At 39.2% G+C, this 27,209-nt stretch overlaps 1 protein-coding gene across 2 annotated transcripts; it reads left to right on the top strand.

The window, feature by feature from the left end:
• The first annotated feature begins 332 nt into the window (after positions 1-332).
• Positions 333-15,026, top strand: faxcb (failed axon connections homolog, metaxin like GST domain containing b). 2 transcript variants are annotated; one of them, XM_008431880.2, is made up of 7 exons: positions 333-732; positions 2,675-2,796; positions 6,619-6,754; positions 6,885-7,081; positions 10,411-10,628; positions 10,835-10,951; positions 12,962-15,026. In XM_008431880.2, the coding sequence occupies exons 1-7, from the start codon at positions 697-699 to the stop codon at positions 13,279-13,281; spliced, it is 1,146 nt and encodes a 381-aa protein (XP_008430102.1). In that variant the 5' UTR covers positions 333-696; the 3' UTR covers positions 13,282-15,026. The 2 variants fall into 2 exon arrangements, with proteins under 2 accessions (XP_008430102.1, XP_008430101.1); XM_008431879.2 differs by lacking the exon at positions 333-732 and having other exon boundaries at positions 2,320-2,796.
• Positions 15,027-27,209: the final 12,183 nt, after the last annotated feature.

Raw genomic sequence — 27,209 nt, forward strand, 5'->3', positions numbered from 1 at the left:
GACAAAATATCAAACTACCTCAATTTATATGATGTTATTCTGAAGGAGGCCATATTGTAGCTCATCAGGTCCATGAAATCTTTACATTGTACCAAAATTAAGCTTTTATTTCACAAAATTTCATCAAAGTTTTGTAAATTGTCAGTTAAGGAGTTGACACATCATAGTTGTGAGCAACTTAGGAATAAAACAAGAAAAAACTAAAGATGAACATAAGCTAACCAGAGCTAAAACTTATATTTTGTGTATATTTTATTAAAATTTTGTGCTACATCCATAGGACCTGTTTTGTCCCTATTCTCAAGAATCATCATATCAATAACAATCATCATGTTAATTAGCCCTCAAGGCTAACAATTTGGCTGTTTTTCACGGTCTAGCCCCCAGCTGTGAAGAATAACAAAAGCTCGCGCTGCTAATGTGCACGTTCCCAGAAGGCGCGCGACTGCACAGTCGCCATAGCAGCGCTAAACGTCTTAAAGATTAAAGGTCCATAATTAGTTCACCCATTTCGTCGTCGTCGGAGTCGGTCTCCCTAACGTGGACGCAGACACCAGCGGGACATTTTGGAGTATGGTGTCTTAACTATTAAGCTCCAGGGTCGTTTTCCTCGAAATTGCCTCCATCTTCCTGTCCTTGTCATGCCCAACAAACAAATTACCAACTCGGCTGCTCCTGCTGGATTAAGCCGTCAACATGACCGTCCTCTCTCACTTTCGAGGTTGTTCCAGAGTGAGTAGAAAGCTTTGTCAGTTTCTAGTGATATTTGCTCTTACTTTATATTTTAACTTTGTTACAGTATAGACTTTTTTTAAAAAAGGTTTTATTTGCTCTAGTGGCCTTTATTTGATAGTTAATTGACATGAAAGTTGGTAATGAGAGATGGGGAAAGACATGCAGCAAAGGTCGCCAGGCCGGGAATCGAACCTGCGACGGCTGAGTCGAGAACTAAGGCCTCCATTCATGGGTTGTGCATTATGCGTTATTAGCGTTTTTGTCGGTTACTTTTATGATATTGGGAAGTTGCTTCGATATTATCAAAGATGCACGTGACGTACGTTCATTACAAGGAGCCCGTGTTTTCACTGGGATCCTGCTGGAGGCTCGTCAGGGCGGGGTGACCCCATCAGACAATAGGAAAGCTACATCAAGATGACAGAATTTAATACCTCCACACCGGAAATGATGTCACAATGTTGCTACAAAGTAAAAGAAAGTTTCAGAACTCTTACTGCTTATTGCCAGCCTTTCTTTATCTCAAACTGGTTTACTATTTGATTTGTATTTTTATACATTAAAGAAGAACTGCAAATGCAATATGTAGCTTGGGTGAGATTCATCTTCATTGACACCTTGTTATTCATTTCATTTATGGTGAGTTTGAAAAAGTAATTTTTGATACCCCTAAAACTTCATATTCCCTGTCAGTTTTGACACAAGTATACTACTGCACACTGTATTTTTGTCGGTGTTTGGTAAAAGCAAATGTCACTTTAGCACCATACCATTAATTATTGCTTTTTTATTGCAAATCAAAGCAATTGGATTGTGTTTAATGTTTTGCGTTAATACAGAGAAACTTTATTTTTAGCCACACCAGACCATGGCTAGCACAAAATGTAAGATGTTGAATAAACACATTTTTCACGTCAAACTATGGAATTTTACTATTATTGTCAAAGTATCATTGAATTATTATGTAAAATTGCAACCAAAAACTATTTTTAAAAATCTGACTAAATCATATAGTGAACTTCAGGAAATAAATATGTTGTTGCTGATTAGAGTTAAGGTCTCCTCCCCCCAAACACACAAACACACCTAGCTTCAACAGATTGCATTTTCAACACTTGGCTTTTTTTTTTTTTTAATTACAGTAATGTGTTACGCGCATCCACAACGCTCTAAATTCGACTTGTGTGCACTTTTGGTGCGTTCACACACGCATGTCTCTAGGTAGTACGTCGAACGCGTTGGATGCGCTCGACTCTTCCGCTCAAAACGGTTTAAATCGCGCTGCGCTAGACGCTCGAAACTCGCCTCAACAACGCGAATCCGCATTAATTTTGAGTATCAGACACGCCTGACGCTCAAAAAGCTCACCATAAGGCCCTCCGTACATGGGTCGCCCTGCGTCACACCCCCGCGCCTTCATTAGATTTTTTATTTCGTTTTTTTTTTTGTTTACTAACCTGCATATTTAATGAAAGGAATATTAGTAGATTGGAACATTGTGAAACCCTCAACTAACCTAAGCCCGTGGCAATTATTTAGAAAAATACAACCGGAAGTAGTGCTGCTGTTTTTGCAGTATGCGTAACAATGCTTTGTAGAAGCCGCAGAGGGAGGTGAGCGGGGCGCTGAGCATCTTCCGAGGAAGAAGGAGCCGCAATGTTTACTCCAGACAGCTTTCTGGATGAATAGCTAGCAGTCCCGCCGCCGCCATGCCGTAGGGTAACCCACTGGGCGCTTGGATGATACCGAACGGGGACCGCAGCTGGCAGGAAGCCGGGTGGTTGTAACCGAAGGTGGGAGGATGCACTGGGCTGCTGGCTTTGCCTCCTCCCGGCCGTGCGTGGTGGAACTGGGGCGGAATCACAGCCTGCCGCTCGGGCTGTGCGGCTCCGAGCAGCAGCAGTCTTTGTATGGCTACATCATCGCCTTTCCCCTGCAGGACTACGGCGGCATCATGTCGGCTCTGGGCTCGGAGTCCTGGTGGAAGAAGACCCTCTACATCACCGGGGGGGCCCTGCTGGCTGCTGCAGCCTACCTACTGCACGAGCTGCTCGCCATCAGGTAGGTGGGCACGCGACCTGGACTGTCGTGTTTTTATTATTATTCACCAGTCAGTGTTTATAATCCCATAATCGGGATTGATTGGGTTTTATAACGATGTTAAGTGGTATCTCAAATAGATCGATGTTACAATAACACTTCAGTATGGAGTCTGTTTCCTCCTACTAAGGACAAGACATGTTTACTTGGAGAAAAAAACAACAACAACAACAACAAAAACATTACTCTAGGGTCATAGGTCGGTTGTGAGTGAGTGTAAACTCTGGAGCTCCGCAGTCAACCTGGCCTGTAATACATGTATTGGCAATGAATAGATACCGCAGCTGCTCATGAAAACAACAGAGAAGACCCTCAAAAAAATTTTATTTCTAACATCTCCAATCGCAGTACGGTGGATAACACTGGACTATTGTCAGAGCAGCAATGAGTGCCTGACAGAAGAGGGATTATATATTTGGAGCAGCCCAGTGCCAGGCAGTAAGTACATCCTGTTACAGTGGCCTGATAGTTTGTGCTTTCTCTCCCTCCTCCCATCTGTAAGCTGTGTTTGGAGCCGCTGCTGAATCACGTGCAGGCTGCTGATGTCGGCTATGCAGCCTGCCGGAATCATCTGTTTGTACCACGTCACACGTTTGTTGGCAGTGGCAGCAATAAACGAGCTTAGATTACCCTGCTCACAGACAGCCACTTCCTGTCTCCTATGTCTTCTATATATATAAGTCTGAGGTAGTTCTTCATTTCATCTCCTCCTTTGCATGAACATGATTTCAAAGCAAAGGATGCTGACGGCGCATTTAATACTGTATCAAGGTTGAAGTTTCTTAGCTTTTGGAGTGTTTTCAGCACCACAAGTGTGTGGACAGCGATTTATGAGCCACTCGTATATCTGACAAATGGAGATTCAGCACCTCTGCATGCAGCATAGAGAACTGCATACAACAGTGATCATTTATATTGTTTACTTTATAGTAAATAAACATATTGCCTTTTTTCATTCAAACTTTAGGCTATAAGTAGATAAAATACAGATCAACATAACAGCTTGTAAAGCATATTTAAAAACCTTGAAGTTTATTGAAATTTGTTTTCCCTACAATTAAATAGAGGAAACAGTCTGAAGGCCTGCTCTAATACAAACACCAGCCTGAGTACAAAATGCAGGATTGCTTTGCAATTTTAAGACCCTCATTGAAAAACTGTAACACATTTCACAGGAATCATTTCCAATATAAAAAGACTGTTTTCAGTTGAATCAGTAGAAAGTAATTTTTAAATTCCTCTCGAAAGGTACCAGACAGCCTGTGTGGCTACAGCTTGTTAGATGGCAATTGCAATTAAAGTGGAACAACTGCAAAAAGGGGAACTTGCAGCTGTTCCACACAAACCTTCAGAATGCGGGACCAAAAAAAAAAATGTGCAGTCGGTTTTCAAATGCATATGACTGCATTTGTCCTGCAAATCTGATCCACAAGACCAATCATTAACAGCCAGCCGCCATTGAAAGCTTTGTCATCATTTTGCAAAAAGAAGGACAACAGGACAGAGTCCAACGATAGTTTGAAGTTTGCCGAAACAAATGCTGAACACTAAGTGTTTTTGTAGTTGCGAACAAAGTAGGCAAAGAAGCAGTTCAAGGACACAGAAGAGTATCTCATGTGTGTGGCGCACTGCTGAGCTGGGGAGATGTGAGGACACAGCAGCAGACAGCCCTATGCTACACAAATCAATAACTAAAGAGAGGTCAGTCTGCACATAGACCAGATTCTGGGAACTGTTCCATGATGTTGAAGTGACAATGATATAATTCAGCTAAAGTAAAAAAATAAAATGAAATACGAATCTTTGTGACATAGAAATTAGCTTTTAATTTTGAATTCTGTGATAATACAATAACAGAACAGATGGTCAGAAACATAACTCAATATTTGCAAGAAACATGTCTCACTGAAAAGCCAAGCATGGGCCATCGGCCATCCCTGGAATAGAATACTTTCCAATAATGATGCCATTCCATTGCAAACGCACGTAAACAATGGCAATACTAAAAATAGAAATTGAAAACTACACAATTGTAGTTAAAAGTTAAATAAAAAACAAGATTGCATTGAGCTAGACATAATCTCTCCAGCCATGAAAAGCAAATTTAATGATAACTAGAAATAGGATCTGTCAATCCTATTGAGAAATGACTGTTTTTAAAACTGCAATTTGAAATCTAATTGATAAGAACTGCAAAAAGGGACAAAACTGTCCATGTATTCTTGAAAAATACTACTACATTTTAAAATATATTTATTCTAGTATTTAGCTCAAGTCTGTGTATCACAACCAAAATAACAAATGTTAATCAGTGAAGAAATCACCAAATTTCCAAGTAAATGTAATTCTAAAGGTGCAGTTGATGTGAAATTTGTATTAGATGTGGGAAAAACTCCACTGGGAAAAAGTATTGAGCATGTGAAGAAACGGGGTTGCCAGGGTGCAAGGAATGCCATGACACCAGCTGAAATCCATCCATAATTAGAAAGCGGTCATGACCCAGCAGTCTGATTACCACGACGTCGCACAAAAAACTTTTTATAATTGGCAAAAATAATGAGTTCTCTCAAGACCTTTGCAACCTAAACAGTTATTACACTGGTTACAGAACAAACTACGGTACTAAGTTGTCCAAGAGCCAAGGACTATTTGTGAAGAGCTTCAGAAAGACCTGGAATTAGAGAAGGCAATCAACTACTAGTCAGATGAGACCAAAATTGATTGGATTCCACATTACGCTCCTTGTTTAGAGGTCAAAAGTATAGGATATGCTGTCTTCTAGGAACTGTAATTGGTTTTTCTTCTATTTTTTTGTTCATTGCCAGTTAGCGAATAGCTTAATGGAGCATTACTGCCACCAACTGGTAAGGAGTGTGGACCAAATGATGGTTACATTTTTTTTTTTAATTTTCATTGCTTCTCCTTACTTCCTAATCATTACTGTGATTTGTCAGTTTTTCACCATGCTGGTCACTTTACTATGTCATTTATTTGATATTAATGTGCATGCTAAACTGTCAGCAATTCACTGTAATTGACTGCTTGTATAAATTATTTTAACCCCTTTGTGGAAACACAGTGTAACCTTTGTGTTTTTACTCAAGGTCATTATTTCTATAAAATCTAAAAAAAAGCCCGTGCCTGCTTTTATTTTGCCTTGCATACCAAAGCTATTTTCTCTACTGCATTTTATTATTTCAGCTTTAAGAAAAATTGAGAAGTCGTCCTGTTGGAGGAACTAAATTAACAGTTGATTGATTGAATATTGTGATGTGAGCAGGAAAATGAGGGAAAATGTGGCTGATTTCTCCTTTTCCCCCTCATGAAGTTTTCTTCTTTTTACAAATGAGCACACCACTAAGTGTTTCCAGGCTGCAGGTCTCAGATCAGATCATTATGTTTGCTCTGAGCTGGGGGAGAATGACTCATTTACTTTCCACATTCAAGTCCTTCACAAGCCCTTGATACCGCTCAGCTGATACACTGGAGCAGGACAGTGGCATATCAGCTATATTTTCAAGCTAGCTTAAAATACCTATCGCTCCATGACCCTCCGTGAATAAATTATCTCTTAAAGTGCTGAACATCTCAGACTGATAACTTAGAGTCCTCTCTGTGTAAAGCTTAAACCAGGTGACAAAATATATTCGTACAAATCAATTCATTGAAAGAAACTGTCATTTTATTAACAATGAGCTCAAAATAATTGATTAAATAGAGTAAAATTAACTTTATTAAATGCATACTTTTATTTATTTGTGTTCTGCCTCTCTGTGTGTGTAGGAAGGAGCAGGAGTTGGATTCTAAAGATGCCATCATCCTCCATCAGTTCTCCAGACCAAAGAACGGCATCCCCAGCCTCTCCCCCTTCTGCCTCAAAATAGAGACGTACCTGCGCATGTTGGATCTGCCTTACCAGGTAACACAGACTCTCCACAGTTGCTGTATTTTTTCATCCTTAGAGAAAGTGATTTCAAAATAAAGCCTGTGTACCAATGACGAAGGACCTGAGTACATCTTTTTTTTGTTGTTGTTTTTATCACTTGCAGAACTACTTTGATGGGAAGCTATCACCGCAGGGAAAGATGCCGTGGATCGAGTACAACCATGAGCAGGTGTCGGGGTCAGAGTTCATCGTAGACTTTCTGGAGGAGAAACTGGGGGTCAACTTGAACAAGAACCTGACCCCACAAGAAATAGCCGTGTCCAGAGCAGTCACCAAGATGGTTGAGGAGCACCTCTACTGGTAAAGGGGTGACCCAGAAGAAACACTCACAGAACATTCTCTTAGACAGTTTGAGATTATTTGAGCAACAAAAAAATCATTCGTTATGTAAGCTTTTTGCCACTGAATACAAACATATTCATATTTTCCACTCTGGAGATAATTGACAAAACATCTACTGATATTTATTAACAGCATGGAGACCTGGTACATTATGAAAGACTGGATGTATAACAGCTTGGTACAAACTTGGATCACATTATTTTAGCTACATAATGTCCACTTTGTCATTCTGAAAAAAAAAAAAAAAGGTTTGTTTGCTGACTAGCCCTCTAGCTTTACTTAAGGATAATACTCTTCATTTTTCTATGGGCTGGTCCGGAATCTTCAGGAACCTGAAGGTTCCTGATTTGATGGTGTGTTGAGTCACACCAGATCGACTGGAACAAACGCAGGCTACTTCTGCTTCTAGGATATTGTTTTCACTCCTCTTCCAACACACACAGGTTGTTTTCCATTACCTAAAAGCTGAATCCATCTTCTACCTCTCATCCCCTACACACACACATAATACACACACACTGCTTTAACCTTCTGTTTCATTTCCATCACTTTCATAAGATCAGGACACAGCATCCAGAAAAATCTTGTTTTAACCCCACACTCAGTGGATTCCTCATAGCATTAGCTGAGATCAGTCTTGTAACCCACGATCAGTCTTATAACCCACATCCTCCTCCAATCCTTCCTCCCCTCTGACTGCTTTCTGTGCCACTACATCCACCTGCCACATTTAGACCCACATTTAGACCTGTGGGCTGAATTATTGATGAAGGGCACTGTGACAGCTTGTTGCTCGTTACGTGATGAGATGCATGCAAGCATCTGCAGGCTGTTTCCTGAGCCCCAGAGGCTACAGCTCGCATGTTGCTCTTAAATACCACACAACCGCTGCTGGTCCGGGGTTTTTATTATTAGTATGTGTTTTATGGAAGGTATTCATATACTGGAAGCCTTTTTAGAAAGCAGTCGCTTTAGGCGACCGTATATACTAGCCAACGTCTCGAACAGTTTTTATTTTTATTTTAATAAAGCTGCGTCTGTCTTTGGGATATCAGATACAAGCGTCAGTTTGCAGTCAGACACGATACTGCCCAGAGTCTTTGATTGAATTTGTGTCAAGGAACCAGTCATACACAGTATATTGAAGGAGTGCTGCAGGAGATTTGGACCTCCACCATCTCCTTACAAAAGGGAGTTTGACATCAGGCTTCAGATTTTGTAGATGAACTGATAGGTTGAAGCTCATCATAGTATGAGATAGTCTAAGAGACTTCAAAGATCTGACTGGAGATGTACCAACCAGAGATTTTGAGTTGATTCCTGATTTATGTTTCTCTGTAAAACTTTGACCTCTTATTGCTGATTGCTGATTCTCTGAAAGAGCTAAAATAATAATTAGCGTTAGAAATATTTGTTTTTCTACCATTTCTGACATTAATATAATTATTTACTTTAGATGGTGAGGTGACATTTTAGCATGTTGCTTGTATGAAACAAATACACAATTATTATGAGTTTAGATTCAAAGGTAACTTTAGCATCCTATATTAGCACTTAGCATGATTACTGTGGTAGCTACTACTAACGGTAAACATCACTCATTTTTATGAAAAAGCTATGTGAAAATAACCAGCAAAGTCTCACTCTGTTATAATAGCCTGGTTAGCAGGCGCTGTTCTTTTTTTTCAGTGTGTCCTGGTAACGTTTACATATGGCGAGTTTACTGATTAAATAAATCATACATTGTAACTTTGACCAGCCACTCACTGGTCAGGTTCAGTCAAGCAAAAAACCAAACTGTTTTATAATAAATATTTCGTTTTTAGGGAGCAAAGCAACTGAAACATTAAGTGGCTGCATGCACACAGAGCTTGATCTAAAAATGGAGAAAAATCAATGTATCAAATAGCATATAAGCACTAAAAAGCAGTCGTTCTTTTAGTAGCTTTGTTAATGTAGCTCTGTGATAGCCACAAACATCTAGGTGACGTTATAGAGACTATAGTTGGAAAACTGAGTTAGATCTGTTTATTCTTACACACATACAACACAGTTTATAGTAACAGTGCTTTGAGAAAATTCTAACTTAACATCAGGATAATAGATGGATTGTTTTAGTGCAACTTGTTAGGTTTCCTCTTCTTTAAGAGAAGATGATAAGCTGCAATGTGAAGATGTTTTTGTTAAAAAAAATTTTCTCCTCCTTAAAATGTTAATATTATGCTTGTCACCCGTTGTCACTTTTTTTGTGCCATCTTGCAGCTTGGCCTCTAGTACATAACAAGTAGCAGGCAGGATACGGAGCTGATAAGATGAAGCGAGCTGGCAGGCAGCAGAGAGAAATGCGACTGCTAGTGGTGCACTTCTTTTAATTAGACTGAAGTTTGTGTAGACACAGAGGCAGGATCTGAGCCTCCAGTTAAAGTACACTGAAACTGAAACAACTCTCTGCAGTTTTTCAATCAGAGCTGCACAAAATTAGCAAAACACCACACTGCATTATTATTATTGTATCAAATCTATCGGATTAACTCCCATAAAATAAAAAGTCAAATCTCAACCAAAGTCGCATGCATTCTTCTTTTAAAAAATTGTTGCACATTTAAATCCGTTTTGATAGGGCTGGACGATTTGGCTTAATAAAAAATCATTATGTCAGTATTTCACATCAGTCAATATTGATAATTATTGATTAGTTTTTGGTTTTAAATATTTGAAATATGTCCAAACTGGTGGTGTGACCTTTCCTGTTTTACCCAGTTTCCTCTAGAGCCGTTGTAATCATTTTCTCCTCTCACTCCACACCTTTGTTTTTTTTATTATTAAGTAGTTATGGGGTATGATGGGGAAACTGCAATCAGTGCACCTTTAATATTAGATCCGCATGATTTGCCAAATCCAGCAGTGAGAAGCGAACATTGTGAGATGTAAGATAAATTGTCAATTAACCCTGTTTGGGCATGCATCAAAAGCCATCAACAACTACTTTCTCTGCTATGTCAAGACACTTAACACTTATTCTTCTGCAAACATATTATTATAAGTTCATTTAAGAAATACTAAATCTGAGATAAAAAAAAGAATTGAATGCATCTAGGGGATAGTTCTAATAGAGATTACAACATCATCCTCTGCCTTTTGTTTAACGTTTTTAAAGAAAATTACCAGTGGAATTCTTTATCTTAGCATGAGATTCCTATTACTGCAGTGAACTCAAAGTTGAGGCAAAGCAATGTTTGATTCTCATTAATATTTTTTAACTGTAGTTACTCCGTGTGTTTCCTCAGGACAATAGCATACTGCCAGTGGGTGGACAATGTGGAAGAAACCCAGAAGCTGCTGGCGATGAACGGTCCTCTGAGTGACACGCTGAAGTGGCTGCTGAGCCACCTGAACGGCAGCATGGTGCGCAGAGAGATGTACGGCCACGGCATCGGCCGATTCTCGAAGGAGGAGGTCTACACGCTGATGGAGAAGGACATGAGGACACTGGCCACTCTGCTAGGTAGAAGCAGGAACCCATCAGCTCATTTATCATCGGCATCATCATGATCAGTGGGAGAGAAGTTGGCTGGAAAGTAACTGGCCCAATCCTTAATTAGGATAAAGATAAAATGGTGACATGTGATGACATAATTTTATGGCAGAGGAGCAGCTGAGCTCATGCTGTAAAATCTCTGCATTTAACACATCTGTTGTTTTGTCATGTAGGAGATAAGAAATACTTTATGGGCTCCAAGATGTCAACGTTAGACGCCACAGTGTTCGGCCATCTGGCTCAGGCTATGTGGACTCTACCCGGGACCCGGCCAGAGCAACTCATCAAAGGTTGGAGTCCTTTCAGCACCTTTTCACATTTTGTCGCATTGCAACCACAAATTTCAGTTGTATTTTATCACGGTTCTTTTTAACTGACACAAAGAAGATAATAGATGGTTTTTGAAAGGTTTTACAAATAAAAAAATCAAAGTTTGTCCTGCATTTGCGTCCGCTCCACTGATTCAGCAGAAAGGAAGAGCTTTTGGGAACAGCAAATTTTAATTCTTGCCAAAGCTCTTTAACTTAGATTTGGGCTGGGCTGCTGTCAGACATGAATACGCTTTGATCTAACCCACCAGGGTGAAACTGCAGCCCTCAGATGGATTTTAGATGTTCCGCTGTTCCAACTCACCTTAATCTGTCATTAAGTCATTAGCAGCACTCTGTAGAACTTGATTATAAATTACTTTGTGTTAGCTTATTACATAAAATTGGTTATAAGCGTATATCCCTATATACTATAGGGGTACAAATACCCATATACTTTATAGGGGTAAAAAGTATATCACTACTTGTGTCAAAGTAGGTCAACTAAAAGGTATTTGATAGATAAATGGTCATCAAGACAAACGTGTATGAATATATGTATCAGTCATTATCATTCAGGACCAGTGTTTCACCTTTTCCACCACAAGTTAAGTTTAAATAAGTATTGATTCATACCAATCAGAAAAAATGTATGAATTTAGAACTTTAGCTTTTAAATTTGATACGCATATAATAAAACCTAATGAGGGCAATGTTACACAAATGTTATAAACACCATAAAAAAAAAACGTTCTGAGATTTTAGTCAGGAAAAGTGTAAAATTTTGAAATGAAAACCTTGTGGGAACCCTTTCAGCAGGATCTGTCAAACCGGAGACTCCAAGATCTGATACAACAGCTTCAATATTTAAAGCTTATTCCAGAGTACAACACATAAAAGGTTCACACAGATTCACCACCTGTTTAACCTTATTTTATTATTTTTTTTAATGTTTTTATTTTTTAAAACGAAACATAACTAATGTTTTGTTCTGGATGTTTTGTTCCGAGTTTTGTCTTTTAGTGTAATCAAACCTCTGCTATGTAAGCCAGTGTCTCAGAGTAGTCCTTAAACCTGTATTGCAAATGTAAACTTATCTGCCGAATTGGATTGATTAACTCTAATAATCCATACAACTACAAAAGTGGCCAATTGACATAGCCATTTGAAGGGTAAAGATACAATGAAGCTGACTTATGCAGAAGGTTTTCTATAACTTTAGGAAATCCTGAGGAATATTTAATGATGTTTTACTTTTGACCACAAGATGGCAGTGGTCTTTTGCGCAACAAAAGAAGTTTTGAGCACTTTGGTGTTTAATCCTTAAACGTCATCTGGTAGGAGAATAATAAATCACTTTTTCTAATTAGAATGTGACAAAAAACACTAAAATAGCTCTCCATCACAGGGGCAATCGTTTCTCCTAATGATGAGAGAAACAAAATTTGTACAACCAGATATTTAAAAAACAATAAACTTGACATGTGAATCTCTAAAATCATCTCTCTATAGATACAGAAGTTAAAGGATCAGTATAACAATCAGAGTTTGTGGAGAGCTTCTGTGAGCATCAATTTTCAAGGCTTGACACAGATTCCCAGTTTGTTTTAGGTCTGAACTTTGACTGGGCCATCTTAACATGTAAATATGCTTTGATCTGGAAAGTGAAACTCTGCCCCAGTCTTGTCTTCTTGTCTTCTCTGACATGTTTCCATCCAGAATCAAACTATAGAGCAGAAATAAACCACACGTCCATACCTTTAAAAAAACAGTAGTCGCTTATTGCCAAAAAACAGCAGGGTGGGGTTTTTTAAGTGCTTGGGCTGTTTTTAGAAGCGGTTGGGACGCAACTTGAAGTACAAAACGTGTAAAATGTGAATTTTGCATAATACGTCCCCTTTAACAGTTGTGAAAAGAAAAAACAAAAGTCCTTAAACCAGAGTTTTTAACTCTTGCTCTGAAATGCCGTATCTGTGGTTAATGTCTTCTCAGGAGAGCTGATCAACCTGGCCATGTTCTGTGAGCGGATGCGAAGGAAGTTCTGGCCTGAGTGGTTTGTGGAGGTAGAGGACCTTTTTTATGACGGAGACAGTGAGAGCAGCAGCAGTAGCACCCCTGCAGGCCTGCTGGACTTTGGCCTGTTCTCCAGGACTGACACTCTGGATGACAGTGACAGTGGCAGCCAGTCCACCAGACACACACACACACCCTCCCCCGAGTCGGACCACTCGCTTTTTGACTCGGATGTGGGGACGGGCTCCGAAAACGACATTCAGCTCAAAGAGGAGATGATGCCAGACCTGGAGGTTTGACTTGTGACCAGTAAGAGCGGGACTTAACAGGAAAGCGGAATAGCGGATGCGGCAGGCAGCTACAGCCAGCTACAACCTGTCCTGATGACGCTTTGCACATCTGGAGAAACTAGTCCAGTGTCTCCACTCGCTAATTCCAACTTCCCCCATCAGACTGGGTGTTTATATGCAGAGGATACAAAGTAAACCTCATAATGGCGTACCCGTTCGTCCCCTTCCTTACCATCCGAACTGTCGCGTTGCCAGTTCCTCTTTGCCTTATTTGTTTCGCCCTCAGATCCAGAAGTCGCCGGCGCAAAAGTTACACAAACCAAACGTCGGATCTCATGAGAAGCGCGGCGACGGAGGAGGAAGTGTTGCAGACGTGACAGGTGGCACTTCACTTGTTACGAGATGATGCAACTAATCACCACTCTGCCATGTGTCAAAAACGCGTAAATCCATTCCAACAGGTGCAGATTGATCATGTGGCTCAAAAGGGAACAGCTGCCGTGTCTCTGCTGTTTACCATCCGTGTGCTGAATAGTAAACACGGATAACAGTGAGTGCCACTTCTCGTCCGTCACAGATCCTAGTGTCATTTCCTTTATGCTGCTGTGTATTGTGGAAATCTGATTAAAGACTGGGGAAGGAGGCCTATGACTTCATCATCTCCAACCCAGGTCTAGTCGCAGGTTTATTGGATTGAGAGCAGAAGAAATAATTTGTGCCTGTATCAGTTACCAGATTTCATTTTGAGTAATTATTTACATGCACTTCATGTTTAAGCTTCAATTTTATTCATTTATTTATTACAATTTCAGCTCACTTGATGTGTCAGAGCCATATTCGACCACTAGATGGCGGCATGAGACATCCCTTTTGCCCTTCCTTTGCTGTAACATGGAGCAGACTTCTGCAGAAGATATGAGTCATTTACAGCTACAAAGTATTTGTCCTTCATTCCTGACATTGTAATTCCTATTCATTGGTGACTTGTCATACAGCGTGTAGGTGTTGTGTGTGGGTGCATGCGTAACTGCAAACTGAAACTGAGCACACAGCAACAAATCAACCTTAGTGCTCAGAATATTTATAAAGTGGTGACATTAGTCATTTTTTTGTTCTATCATAATTTATTAACAGTGCCATTTGATTATTTTTCTAATGAGTTTATGTTTACAAATATATATTTTTTATTATGTTTTTTTTCTTATTGCTGTCAGAGATATATTATTTTTGCAATAATGGAATTTCTTTTCACTTTATGTTAAAGGAAAGTCTGCTGTAAAGGCCAAAAAGAGATGCTGTGATGGATGTAACATGAGAAACTAAAGAGGTCCTGGTAATGATTATTCAGTGAGGGAGAATGCATCGCTCCTGTTAGCTGTGTGGATGTGAATGTTACCCTGCGTGAATGTCATCAGTGAGACAGTTCATGAAAACTCTTTATGGACTGAGACAGGATTTCAAACCAAAAGTAGCTAGATGAGAAATGTCTGAGTAAAAACATGGATCAGAAGTATCTGGGGAGCTTTCAGGTAGAAGAGCTCAAAACGGCAACGTGATGGATGTAAAGATGATTACACAACATGAAACTAATAGTAGACATGTGGATACATTAGTTGCTTCCGCCGGTAAAGATGCGTGAATAGCCTTAAAATTAATTCATCTTTCCTTGCTTTACCATAATTTCACATTACCATTTTTTCCATCCAATTGTTAATTAAAGATGAGGGGAAATAAAACATTGGAAATAAATATTAGTCTTGTCCTGTTAAATCTAATGAAGTCTGCGTACACAGAGAGATTTTTGGCCTCTTTGAACAATATGCCTAGATGATCCATTCTGGGTTTTATTTTTTCTATTTCCCATTACAGTACAGCAGATTGTCATGTAAAATCTCCTGGTATTTTAATGACTTGATGTTGCCTGGCACTCTAACAAGATTTCCAGGCCCTTTGGAAGACAAGCAGACTCGGCATCAAATGTCCTCTACCGTACCTAATAACGGGCATGAGATCCTTTTCTGCATTTTTTTATCCTGAATTTATGCTGGAAATAAACAAGTGACTTAATATTGTATGCTGAAAAGATCAGTCATTGTCTTGTCTGACAGAAAGCCCAATACTTCATTGTGTTTGAGTAGTACTACTGAAGTTAAGTAAACTTATTGTTTACATTTGTGATGGTTGGAAAAGTTTTTTTTTTCTGCCATGCTTCACAAATGAAATCTAGATTGTGTGTTATCACAGTTCTCCAACAATGAGCTTTGAAGATATTTTTCTTCTTCTCCTGTACAGTACTGCTCAATGCATAGTGGGAAGATAAAAATGAATTATCATCTAGTCTAGTGGCTTAAAGCAACATGTTCCTGTGTCAAATCACATGGACATCCCAGGAAAACAGAAAGTTATGATCTATTAAGAAGTCCCGAGAAAGTTAGCTAAACAACTAAAAATACATTATTTAAAAAAGCTTCAGCTACATTTATGTCAGAGGGATTCTTAAGGATACCCACAAGTTTGATTTTAATAAACACAATTACATTTTTAATTGGATTACCCTGACTTTTTTTCTGTGTAAAATTATGCCACTGCAATACAAGAGTTAATTTTAGGGCTGTTCGCACATCTTTACAACTGTTGCCAATAAATATGTACATCTGTATTTAAACTTGGTGAAATTAGAGAATACATTTCCCACACATAGTGGTTTATAGACCTCCATAAAACAAAAGAGATGAGTGGAATTTTATTTGCCACTTTTTTTTACACCTTCTGCTGCTCTGAATTGTCTGGAACAGTTGTCACCAGATGAATGATTTCTCAGAGTAAAGCTGTTACAAAAAGTGAGAAGCTTGTATATTGGGTAAAAAAATGGCAAAGAAAAAGAACTCTCTTTCTGAAATGACAAGTTTGTCAAAAGCTATCTGCAAATCACTTCTTTTTTTTCCAGTGACACAACCTCTCTGTTTTGTTTTGGTTCAGTATCACTGCTCTCATTAGCATCCTTCCTAGAAGCAGCAGGCCGCTCATTCAGCAGAGGGAAAACCGAAACCCCATGTACGATGATTGCTCCAAAACAAATGACTCGCCAATTAAGCCAGTGCCTGGCTGGTAAAGTGCACCAACTGAGCGTTTGGCAACCAAACAGGAAGATATGCTGCTCGAGATTTCTGTTTAAAACTGAAAATAATTAAAAAGTTCATGTTAACCCTATTTTTTTTTTTTTTGAAGTAAGGGGCCATTTATGAAGGTTTTAAAAAGTTTAAAATGTGCTTAAATTTGTGGCATCACGTGGCGGCTGCTTAGAGCGGCGACCCGCATACAGAAACCACAAACCTCGACTCGTCCATCCCAAGGTGAACCCCCGTTATTGGTTTTCTGCCACATTACTGTTGAATAAAAGATACTAGTGTCGAAATAATTCTTACAAAAAAAAGTAAAAATTTGGCGCGTTGGGTGTGCTGTGGTGGCGCAGGGGTTAAGCACAACCCACATAGGGAGGCCTTAGTCCTCGACGCAGCTGTTGCAGGTTCGATTCCTGGCCTTGGCGACCTTTGCTGCATGTCTTCCCCCTTCTCTCATTACCCACTTTCCTGTCAATTAACTATCAAATAAAGGACACTAGAGCCAAAAACATCTTTAAATTTTTTTTTTATTTGGGGCGTTGCGTGCGCAGTAGTGTGATTAGAGTGAGCACACAGAGCCACACACCTTTTCTCAAACTTGGTTCCTACCACCGTAATCCCTGCCCCATTAGGGTGGAATAAAGACGATTAAATGTTTTACAAAAGAGCTGGTAAAATGTCATTATTTCAATGTTTTAAAGTCCTTTTTAACTGGATAAAAGAACGACTGAAATGACGTGTTTTCTCTGGCTGTTTGGGCCATAGATTAATGTAGAGCTGACTGCACACTGCCAGTTAGTTGGCTGAAAAAAAGGTGTGAACATTTCTATACCCCAAAAGAGAATTATGGTTCTAATACTTGAAGCATTTTCTTTAAAAAAAAAAAAAAGAAAAGAAACTAGATTACATACTCTTATATTTTTGTTTAAAATGGTTGTGTGAATGACATTCTATAAAATTCCACTCATCTTTATTGGTCTGGGACAGAATTGGTCAATTTTAACAGCTGGACACTGAAACCAAAATTATTTTCATGTCACCGGACCTTTTAGTAACCTGAAAACTGTTTAGGTACTCTAATGGCTTTAGCTCAGAGCTCGATTCTTGGACTTTAAGGTTCTGTTTCCAACATGTTGTCTTGTCTGACCTGATCGATCCAGTCACCACAAACCGTACAGTTGGATTGATTTAATCAAGCCATATTAAAACTAGATGTCTTGTTTTTGGAGAAATGTCATAGCAGTTAATGCCGGTGTAATGTAAATATCGTGTGACAATGTGTATCCTGCTGTATGTAGGTCTGACTGACTGATCCAACTACCTGTGGCTGTGCAGTCATAAAAAGTGAGGCGACTGGAGGATTTCAATAAAGCCTAGCTGTGACAATTTTAAACATCTTGTTAAGATTTATTTTTGTTTCATCTCTCGAGGGAGTAAAGATGGTATGGCAGATGTTACTTTTTTTTTAAATATTCCTAATTGTCATATTTCTGGTTGTATTTTCTGTGTTTGATTGTGTTATCAAACAGGCAAACAAGTTCCAGTCATTCGGGTGCCAAGGGGACCTGCCAGCTGCTGGAGGGTGAGCCAGTAGCAGCAGAGATTTACTGAAGGTGAAAAGAAAGGAACTAGGGGGTGTGGGGAAGACAAAGTTCAGCAGGGGCAAATGCAGGAGTAACCAGGAGCAAAAAGTGAAAGGAGGGATAAGAGGAGGAGCAGGTGGTAGAGTGGAGAGAGAGGGTGGAAAAAGCCAGAGCTGGGGATGGAGGGATTGTTGGGAGTCACAGGGGGAAGAGGAGAGAGGGAGTGAAAAGAAGAGAAATATAGAAAGAGAATTTTCAGTGAGGAGGAGAGGAGAGATGTGGAGGGGATGAGGTGGCTGGGCTACAGGGGGCCTGAGGAGAAGATTCGAGGGCCACGGTTCAGGAACCAGGCTCCCGGGGGACGGAGCAGGTGCAGACTGCGAGCGAGGCCTTTGGGCCTGACGGGGTTGCCAGAGCTTAAAACAATCTGCACTGCTCCTTTTTTTTTTTTAAATTTGGCTCTGCGAACAGCCCACCCTCCTCTCTCTGACTGTCTCTCCCTTTCTCTCTACGCTTAACAGATCAGCGATCCACAAAGAGGGGTAAACACACACGGAGCAAAATTAAAATCAGAACTCCCCTGGCTCGGCAAAACAAATTAGAGCAAACAAATTACGGAGAGTCAACACACAAAACGGAGAAGCATCTGTGACTCTCTGGACCGCCCGAGTCGGTGGCTGATTTCGACACCGTGAGTTCGACGTGTTCCTTTCTACTCATCCTGTCAACAAGGCCCATCATGCTCTACCTGGCTTTAGCATTAGGTGTTTTCCAGGCACAGTAGCCGAGTTTCTATTGACAATATAGTTGTGCAATTGTAACATTTTTAAAATTAATTTGCTTAATGCCAATTTACCAAAGCTTGTTTTTTGATAAAAAAAAAAAGTTTGGCGCTAAGATTATCAACAACCGGATGTCGCCACTGGCACAAACCACGAAGAAGAAGATGACAGGAAGTGGTAGGATGATCACAACACACCATGTTTTTTTTAACAAGACTATTTCTTATTTAACGAAAACATTCCAATTTGGAAATTGTGTATTTTTGACAATAGTGGAATATTGACAATGTTTTGCATGCGTTGTTTAAGGAAACAAAGCTTATGTTAATGTCAAAAATGACTTAGAAATTTGACTACAATTTCGTCACTCTGCCTTCAGCACTTTGTCACAACAGTTCCTCCATTAAGCACGAGACTGCCCCTTTAAATACAGATGCTGTGCCTTCAACTTTTTCCATAGTTTCACATTATAATCTTAAACTTTGATGCCTTTTATTGAAATTTAACAATCTAAAATAAAATAGTGTGTCACTTGAAGTGGAATGAAAATCATGTGAGTTTTTGTTCTTTTTACTAGTAAAATTGAACATATCTGCAGAGCATTTGTATTCAGCCCCACGTAAGTGAATATTAAAAAAGAACTACTTTTCACTGCACTTATAGCTGCAAGTTTTTTCTAGAGACAAATTTTTTCCCCAACACATTTTTGCAAAATACCTCAAGCTCAGTCAAACTGAACTTTTAATATCAATTTGCTGCAGATTCTTGATGCATTTTGGTCTGGACTTGAACTGGGCCGTTCTGATATGCTCAATCTGTCTTCTATTTTCTCAACCATTCTTACTATCTTCCCTGTCGCTGCTGAAGAAAACCAATCACATAGCATGATGCTGCTAGTACCATGGATTATGGTGGGGTTGCTGTTAGTTCTCAACTACTTGTACATTCTGCAGGTATGCCAAAAAAGTTTGATTTGTTACATAGTTTGTGGCAGTTGAGAATAAGATGTCATTTCGCTGCATATTTCAAAATGTGATTGTTCTTACCTGCCGTTTTTTAATTTAACTTAGATTATTGTGTCCACAATTCAACAGATTCTCCCTTCTGTTAAGTGATGATGTGTGTGTGTGTCTTTCTATTTTCAGATGATGGATTAAACATTACTGAGATTTAAAAGCTTACTATGTTATTTTTCTTCAACTTTTTTTCACAAATGTTCTCCAACAACCCTCTGAAGTCTTTGCAGAGCCACTGTTTTTATACTGAGATTAAATTACACACAGGAAGAATTTAGGGATTTGGATCCACTGGATTTTATTTAGGGTTATCGGAGTAAGAGGATAAATGTAAAGGAATACATACATACTTTTCCTAACTTTATGAAAAGTTACTAATTACGGCTTCCTTCCACATTATACACTGCAAAAACACAAAATCCTACCAGGTAATTTTGGTCTAGTTTTTAGTGCAAATATCTCAGTGCGCTTGAAATAAGGAAAAACTTACTAACATGCAACTTTTCAGCTGTTTTAAAGTCAATAATTACTTGATATTGATGAAAAAGCCCTTGTTCCACTGGCAGGTTATTTCACTTATAACATGAGAAAAATATCTTGTTATACAGTAAGTTAAATAATCTGCCAATGGAACTATTAGTTTTTAAGTCAATCTTTAAGAATCATTGACTTTAAACAAACTCCTATTTCTTGATAAAAAGTTACTTAGTCTTATCTCATTTCAAGTGCACTGAGATATTTGCATTAGAAACTAGACCAAAGTTACTGGTAAAATGTTGTGTTTTTGCAGTGTAATTATGTGCTACTTATTCATCAAACTTAGTCATATTAAGATACTTTAAAAATTTGTGATCGAAATGTGACTAAACACTGGAAAAGTTTATGGTAGTCACTTTGCCTTTTTACTTATTTTTTGCAGACTGATCTCACTTAGCTCCCTCCCTGAGTCCTGTGGCCCCTGTGGCCCTCTGGCAGTGTCTCTGGCCTGTCCATCTGCCTCCTGTACCGCCTGGTTCTGGTGGGACGTAGGCCATGGAAGACCCCTCCACACACACACTCTCCGAACACCGTGAAAAGCCCCCAGGCCAGCTGCTCCGACTCCAGAATCTGCCCGGCGCTGCCAGGTGGGTCCCAGGATGCACAGTAGGACCTTTTACCCACACACACACACACACACACACACACACACACACACACACACACACACACACACACACACACACACACACACACACACATACTGAGTACGTGCACTCTCCTCACAATAGCAACACATATGCTCAGTAAGCCTCTTTACAAATGGAGGCGCTACAACACACATGGTTACATGGGTGGCCCAGATGAAACACCGCGGCGCTGGCGAGTGCCAGCTCTTTACACAGAACCTTTGCAGGCTCAGGTGCGTCCCACAGCTCGCTATAATAGCCTGGGTTCACAGGGGTGGGACGCCAACAGGTGGCGCTGTTTTCTTTACTAATTACGGCTTTATTTATTCATTGGCATGTGGAAGCTTCCAGATGACTTTGGCCGGCCTTGTGGTTTGCAGGATAAAAGCCAATGTGTTTGCGTTTGTGTGAGTGCGTGAGTGTGTGTGTGTGTGCGTTTGTGCATGTGTATGTGTTTTGTTTTTTTCCCCCTTCTTTTCTATGAGGCACAAACCATGAGATTCTTTATTAAACTTTGCAGAAATTTGTGCTGGGTTATTTTGTTGGTGCAACAGTGCGTCCTGTCGACAGGTCTTCACAGGGTGAATATTTTTCTTTAAAATGGCGCCTCGTTTGTAAAGGACAGACAACTTAATCTGCTATTGGCTCTTGTTTGGTGTCAGTTTTTAAATTGTGATTGATGTTTTGAAGAAAGGATACATATTGGTGTTGATTTAACAAATAAGAGTCTCAGTAGAGCGAGGATGAACCACACACAACCACAACTGCACTTTTATCATGACTTTTTTACAAATGTTGCACCATTTAGAGAAAAATAAACAGCCTTTTAGATAGCTTAAGATTTATGCTAAAGGGAAACATGGAGACAACAAAGAAATAATCAACTATACAACTTTCCTAACTTTCTGTTCTAAACTTCTATTTTTGTAAGAATTGAGGTCAAGGCCATTCTACAGTGTCAATTTACATCTCAGTCTACGTTCAAAGGAAATACGACTTTTACTTTCCCACTTAAAAACTAGAGGCATATGATACTGCATATTTTGGTATCTATCCAATACCAAATGAATACAGGGTCCATATCGCAGATATCAATACCGATACTGATATCAATACTGATGGTCAATAAGTATGATTTATCATCAAACTGCTGCTGTTTTTCTGATTTTACCTGTGAATTATTCTGCTAAGACCTAGGACAGAATTTAGATAATTTTATAGGTTTCTATAACGCATTTTAATGACATATTGAAATGATAAACGGAAACAAATGGATTGCATTGTTTTCTAAATAAACAAAGTCCACAAAAATGATAGTTCGAGAACAAATCTAAGCAACCGATCTTATCACCCAGGATCTGATGCCGATACCATTAGAGGTTTAAAACTTGGATGTATTTGTGTTTGGTCCAAGAGAACAATGATCCCAAACGTAAATTAAAACTGACTTTTGAATGGATAAAGTTAAAATTAAGTTAAAAATTCAACATCTTAAATGTCTGTTCCAGCGTTTTGATTTGTACCCTGTAGAAAATGTCTGGGCTGTTGTCTAAAGCCAAATTTCTATCAGGACACCAAGCGACATACATTAGTTGGATAGTTCCAAGCTACGGAGCTTCTGCCTCATATAGAGTCCCCTTCCCTCACTCAGCTCCTTCAGACTAGCCAGCAGCAATTAGCAAACACCTGGTGGAACTGAGCACATGTACTGCTACTCAGTGCAACACTGGTAAAAAAAATATTGTTAAAGGGTTAAACTCCTGATGGTGGAGTTTCAGAAAGAGCAGGTGCTTCTTAAAGAGACAGAGGCTCAAAATTACATAATCAAATTTCTTTTAAGTCATATTTTATGTACGTAGTATTTTTAAAACAACTTAAATTAACATAGTTTCAACAATTTTTTTAAAATGGCATTGGATGACTTGAAAAACATAATACTTTAATAATTTCATATGATCATTAAAATTACATTGAAAGCCCACACAGAACATCAGGAAGTTCTTCTGCATTCACATCCTGCCACTTTGTTCTCAATCACACAGTTTCAGTACTGTCTGTTTGTTATCATGTTTATGTCTTAAGCTTATCTAACAGCTGAGCAATTTGAACTTTCACAGAGTTTCTACATTCAATCCCTTGACGGATCTGACTCAGGAGTTCGCAGAGCGCTTTGGACTCCCGTGGCAACAACAGGAAGTCTTTACTTGCTTCAGATGACATCAGACACGAGGCCTCAGAAGATTTACAAAAAATTGACTCTGCTATACCTGCCAACGGATTCATTTGGACGCTGACGCTTCAAATGGAAGTTCTTTTCTCCCTGCACTCTTCTCAGACACACAACCTTTTCAGGTGAAGTCTGTTTTTTTACAGCTCTCTTCTCTCCCTTTGGTGCAAAGCCAGGCACTGTTTAATCTTTCACATCTAGATTTGAACCCGTCTATTTTTCCTTTTGCCAAAGGCTAAGCATGTTTACAAGAAGTTGCGCACGTATTTTACAAATCCTTTTAATTATATTTTGCTGGCAACAACGGCGCCGCTGACTGGATCACGCTCACAGGGCGGTGTTTGGAGGAAGCGTTTCGTTCATTAGTCGTCGCTGGGAGGCGATGCGGTATCGATGGTGTCCTGCCGTGCGAGAGACCTGGGTTAAAGTTCACCCTGCAGAGGACGGGTTTGAGTCGTTACACTGGATCAGGATCAGGAAAAACAACCAACTTTATTTCAATTAGCTCTGTTGATGAGGTATATTTTGAAAAAGTTGACTTTTTTTTATCATTTTCATAAACTGGATTAATAATGCTGAATTATCTACAAGCAAATACTATTTAGGTAATTGTTAGGAATATACCTACATGTTTTGATGTAAAGTTCATTTACAACAATGAAAACAAGTTGATGAGTTATGCCTTGAAAAAATTATTCATGCTCCCTAAATTTTGTCACATAAAATCCACAAAGTTCAATAGGGGGATTTTATGCGATTGATCGTAAAATAAACATGAAGTAGTTAATATCTGTGAAGGGGAAAAAGCTGAATTGTACACCATAAAGAGTCAATACTCTGAATCAGCTTTGCTCACTTTATTGGTTATGTTTTTGCCAGCTTTTAAAAATTAAAAAATGTCATTTTAAATTATATACAAATGTACATTTTTAAACAAGAAACGCCTGCAGAAAAGTGAAAACTACTTTTGAGGAAGCTGTTTAGAAAACATTTTAAAATGAATGTAAAAGGAAAAAGAAAAACAAAAAGTGTCTTTTGGGGCATTTTGTGCCTCCGCACATTTGTTTCCTTTTTTTTTTGTGGGCGTTTCTTGTTTAAGTATCTAAATTGACATTTGATTTCCACACGTTTGTTGATTTGAGTGAAGAGAAACTTTTGACTCTGACAGTTTCTGGCTTGTTGGTTGATCGTTCAGTTAATGTGAATGTTTTGCAGTCTCTACCAGGTTTTCTTCTACCACTGCCTGACTCACCTTCCCATCAACTTTCTCCAACATTTCCATCCCCGCTGAAGAAAAACATCCACCCGTCTTGACACTGCCATCATCGTGAAGTGTCTACACGGGGATGGTGCATTCAGGGTATGCAGTTAAAATATCCTACGGCACATCATGTTTTGTATTTGGTTAGACGGTTCTGTCAAGAGACTTCCTCACCTGAGCTGTAAATATCAAAGCTGCCACGAGCATTTTGGCTGCTTCTCTTTAAAAAAAAAATACGATCAGGTCTGTAATTCCTTGGTAATATAAGTACTAAAAAGTACTTGTTCCATTGGCAGATTATTTCACTTATAACATGGAGAAAATGTCTTGTAATAAGTGAAATAATCTGCCTGTGGAACTTGAAAATTGACCTGTAAGTTAGTTTTGTCTCATTTCAAATGAACTAAGATATTCGAACTAGAAAATAGACCAAAAATACTTGGTAGGATTTTTGTGTTTTTGCGGTGCAAAGATTAAACTACTGAAATTTGCGATAAACGAAAAACAATTTAGCAAGTGAAAAAAAATGTTACAGCTTGTATCTGATACCTGGTGAGCTCCTTTCTGAATTAGCATTCAGGGCTAACAGAAATCAGTATGTAACAGTTGAGAAAAATACGTTTTTCTACTTTTTCAAAGCCAACATTTAACATTTTCAGAGAAGCTCCAGCTCCAAATACCAAAAATAAATTAATTAATTAATTAATAAAAAAAATACCCCTGGCTAAAAGCATTTTAAGCTGAAGTTCAGTTTCACAGTCTGTGGGTTTCTAAACTACCAGAATTCACTTCACTTCTCACAGAAATGTTGTGACATTGAAATGCGTGTAAATCAAGAGTTCATAGCGTCAGAGTGAATCTGGACATTATTCAACAATCTAAGCCTCATCTTTAACATGATAAAAAGATTATTTCATCTCCATCTAACATCATGATGAATGAATGAAGCATAAAAATGCCAAAAGAAGTCTGATTTCTCTGGTTCCAGATTGTTACAGCTGTATTGATGTTCCTGCACAAAAACATCTGTATCTGTATATAGACTATAAAACTATCTAAAACTGTTGATTTGATGCAAATTAATAAATTAATCGGTGAAATTCATTTTAAATGTTGTTTTCATGTGCACTTTAGGGAAAACATTTTCTTTTACGGTAAAACATCGAGCCCAGCAACAATGACAATTACAATGTCATCTAGCCACGAATTAAAAATCCCTTAATTTTATGGTGGAATATTTGTTGGGGTTTTTTAGCAGTCTGGATCAATTTCTAATTCCTGTTTGTTTCTCTGATCTTGTTTGACTTTTTAAACTTTCGCTTCACTTTTCCAGACATTTGGAGAAGGACTGATTCATTGTCTCCTTTTATTCTGTTTTTTTTTTCTTTTCACAGCCCAGACACAAACATCCATGGTACCAGGCCTTATTATAACTTCCCTTCTGTCAGCCTCTTATCCATTCCCCCCAGTGTACCTCTCCTCTGTTCTCCACCTTCCCTCCTCTGCCCTCCGCCTCGGATGTTATCTCCATCCGCTTACGCCCTAATACCCTGATTGTTTAGCTCTAAAAACAATAATTAGCAATCCCAAAACGACAGCCAGGGACGTGAATTTAACAGATTTTCTTTTTCTCTCGTGTGTTAATTTTCACCCCTCTCTCTCTCTTTCTCTCTCTTTTTTTTCACAAGAGCAAAGTCAGGTTGAGGGAGGACTCGGGGAGGTGTTGGCAAAGCCTCTTTAAACTCTCTGGTATTATGGAGGATTATTTTGTGCTGAGATCCTGGCTTGTGAGGCAGTTTTCTCTCTCTCTCTCTCTCTCTGGTCCCTTTTTCTTTCTGGTTGTGGCAGACACGCTAGGTAAACAGTTTGTGTCACACTTGATTGCGTTAGAGAAATTAAAAAATGGCAATCACAATAGGCCAGGGCTGGAGGGCGAGGAGCGAGGGGAGGGGAACGGAGGAGCGGTGGGGCTCTGACACCATAAGACCCCGGCTCTTTGGGGACCCCTGGTACGCGGTGTGACAGAGAGGCCGTCACAGCCGCGACAATGCGGGACTTCGTCCTTCAGAGAACACACCTCGCTTTCAGTGTCAGAGTCTATCTGCTCTGGGCCATCTGCTCGCCTTCTCCTTTCTGCAAAACAAAGTGTTTGAATCTGGCTCAGTTGCTCCAGTGTTTACTCTCTGCCTATTTGGAGGTGTGTGTGTGCGCGCGTGTGTGTGTGTGTGTTTTAAGACATATTCCCTTTGTGATTCCTGTATCTATACAGCCAAAGCATGTAATATCTGTGTCTCTCTCACCACTCTCACCATGTCATCTGAACAAAAGTAAAATAAAATAAAAAAAAACCCACTGGCTCGTTTACAGCTGACCCAGGAAACGTTCGGCTCAGGACGGAGTGGCTGAAATGCTCATCGCCAGATTGGAATTCTCTCCGTGTTGGAATATATATGTGGATATAAGGTGCTGGGGAAACAGCTGGGCAGGCTGTGTGAGAGAGAAATCCATGTCTGTGTTGGGCAGTAACAGTACAGGCCGATAGAGGGCAGTGTGTTGCTACATTAGAGAACCTGTAGCGCGTGACCTTATGAGAAAAAGGCGCAAACGGAAAACTCACTGCCTTTTATCTCCAAGTTTTCTAATGTGTCTAAGCTACACTCCCTTATGACATCAATGTTTAAGTTTTTACTGTATTCTATGAGCTTTTTCTTTTTTTATCATTTGTTCTGATCATGTTTCATTTTGATTTAAAGTTTTACTCTGCTTAATTTGTTGATATT

The sequence above is a fragment of the Poecilia reticulata genome, linkage group LG16, assembly GCF_000633615.1.
Source record: "Poecilia reticulata strain Guanapo linkage group LG16, Guppy_female_1.0+MT, whole genome shotgun sequence".
Taxonomy (NCBI): domain Eukaryota; kingdom Metazoa; phylum Chordata; class Actinopteri; order Cyprinodontiformes; family Poeciliidae; genus Poecilia; species Poecilia reticulata.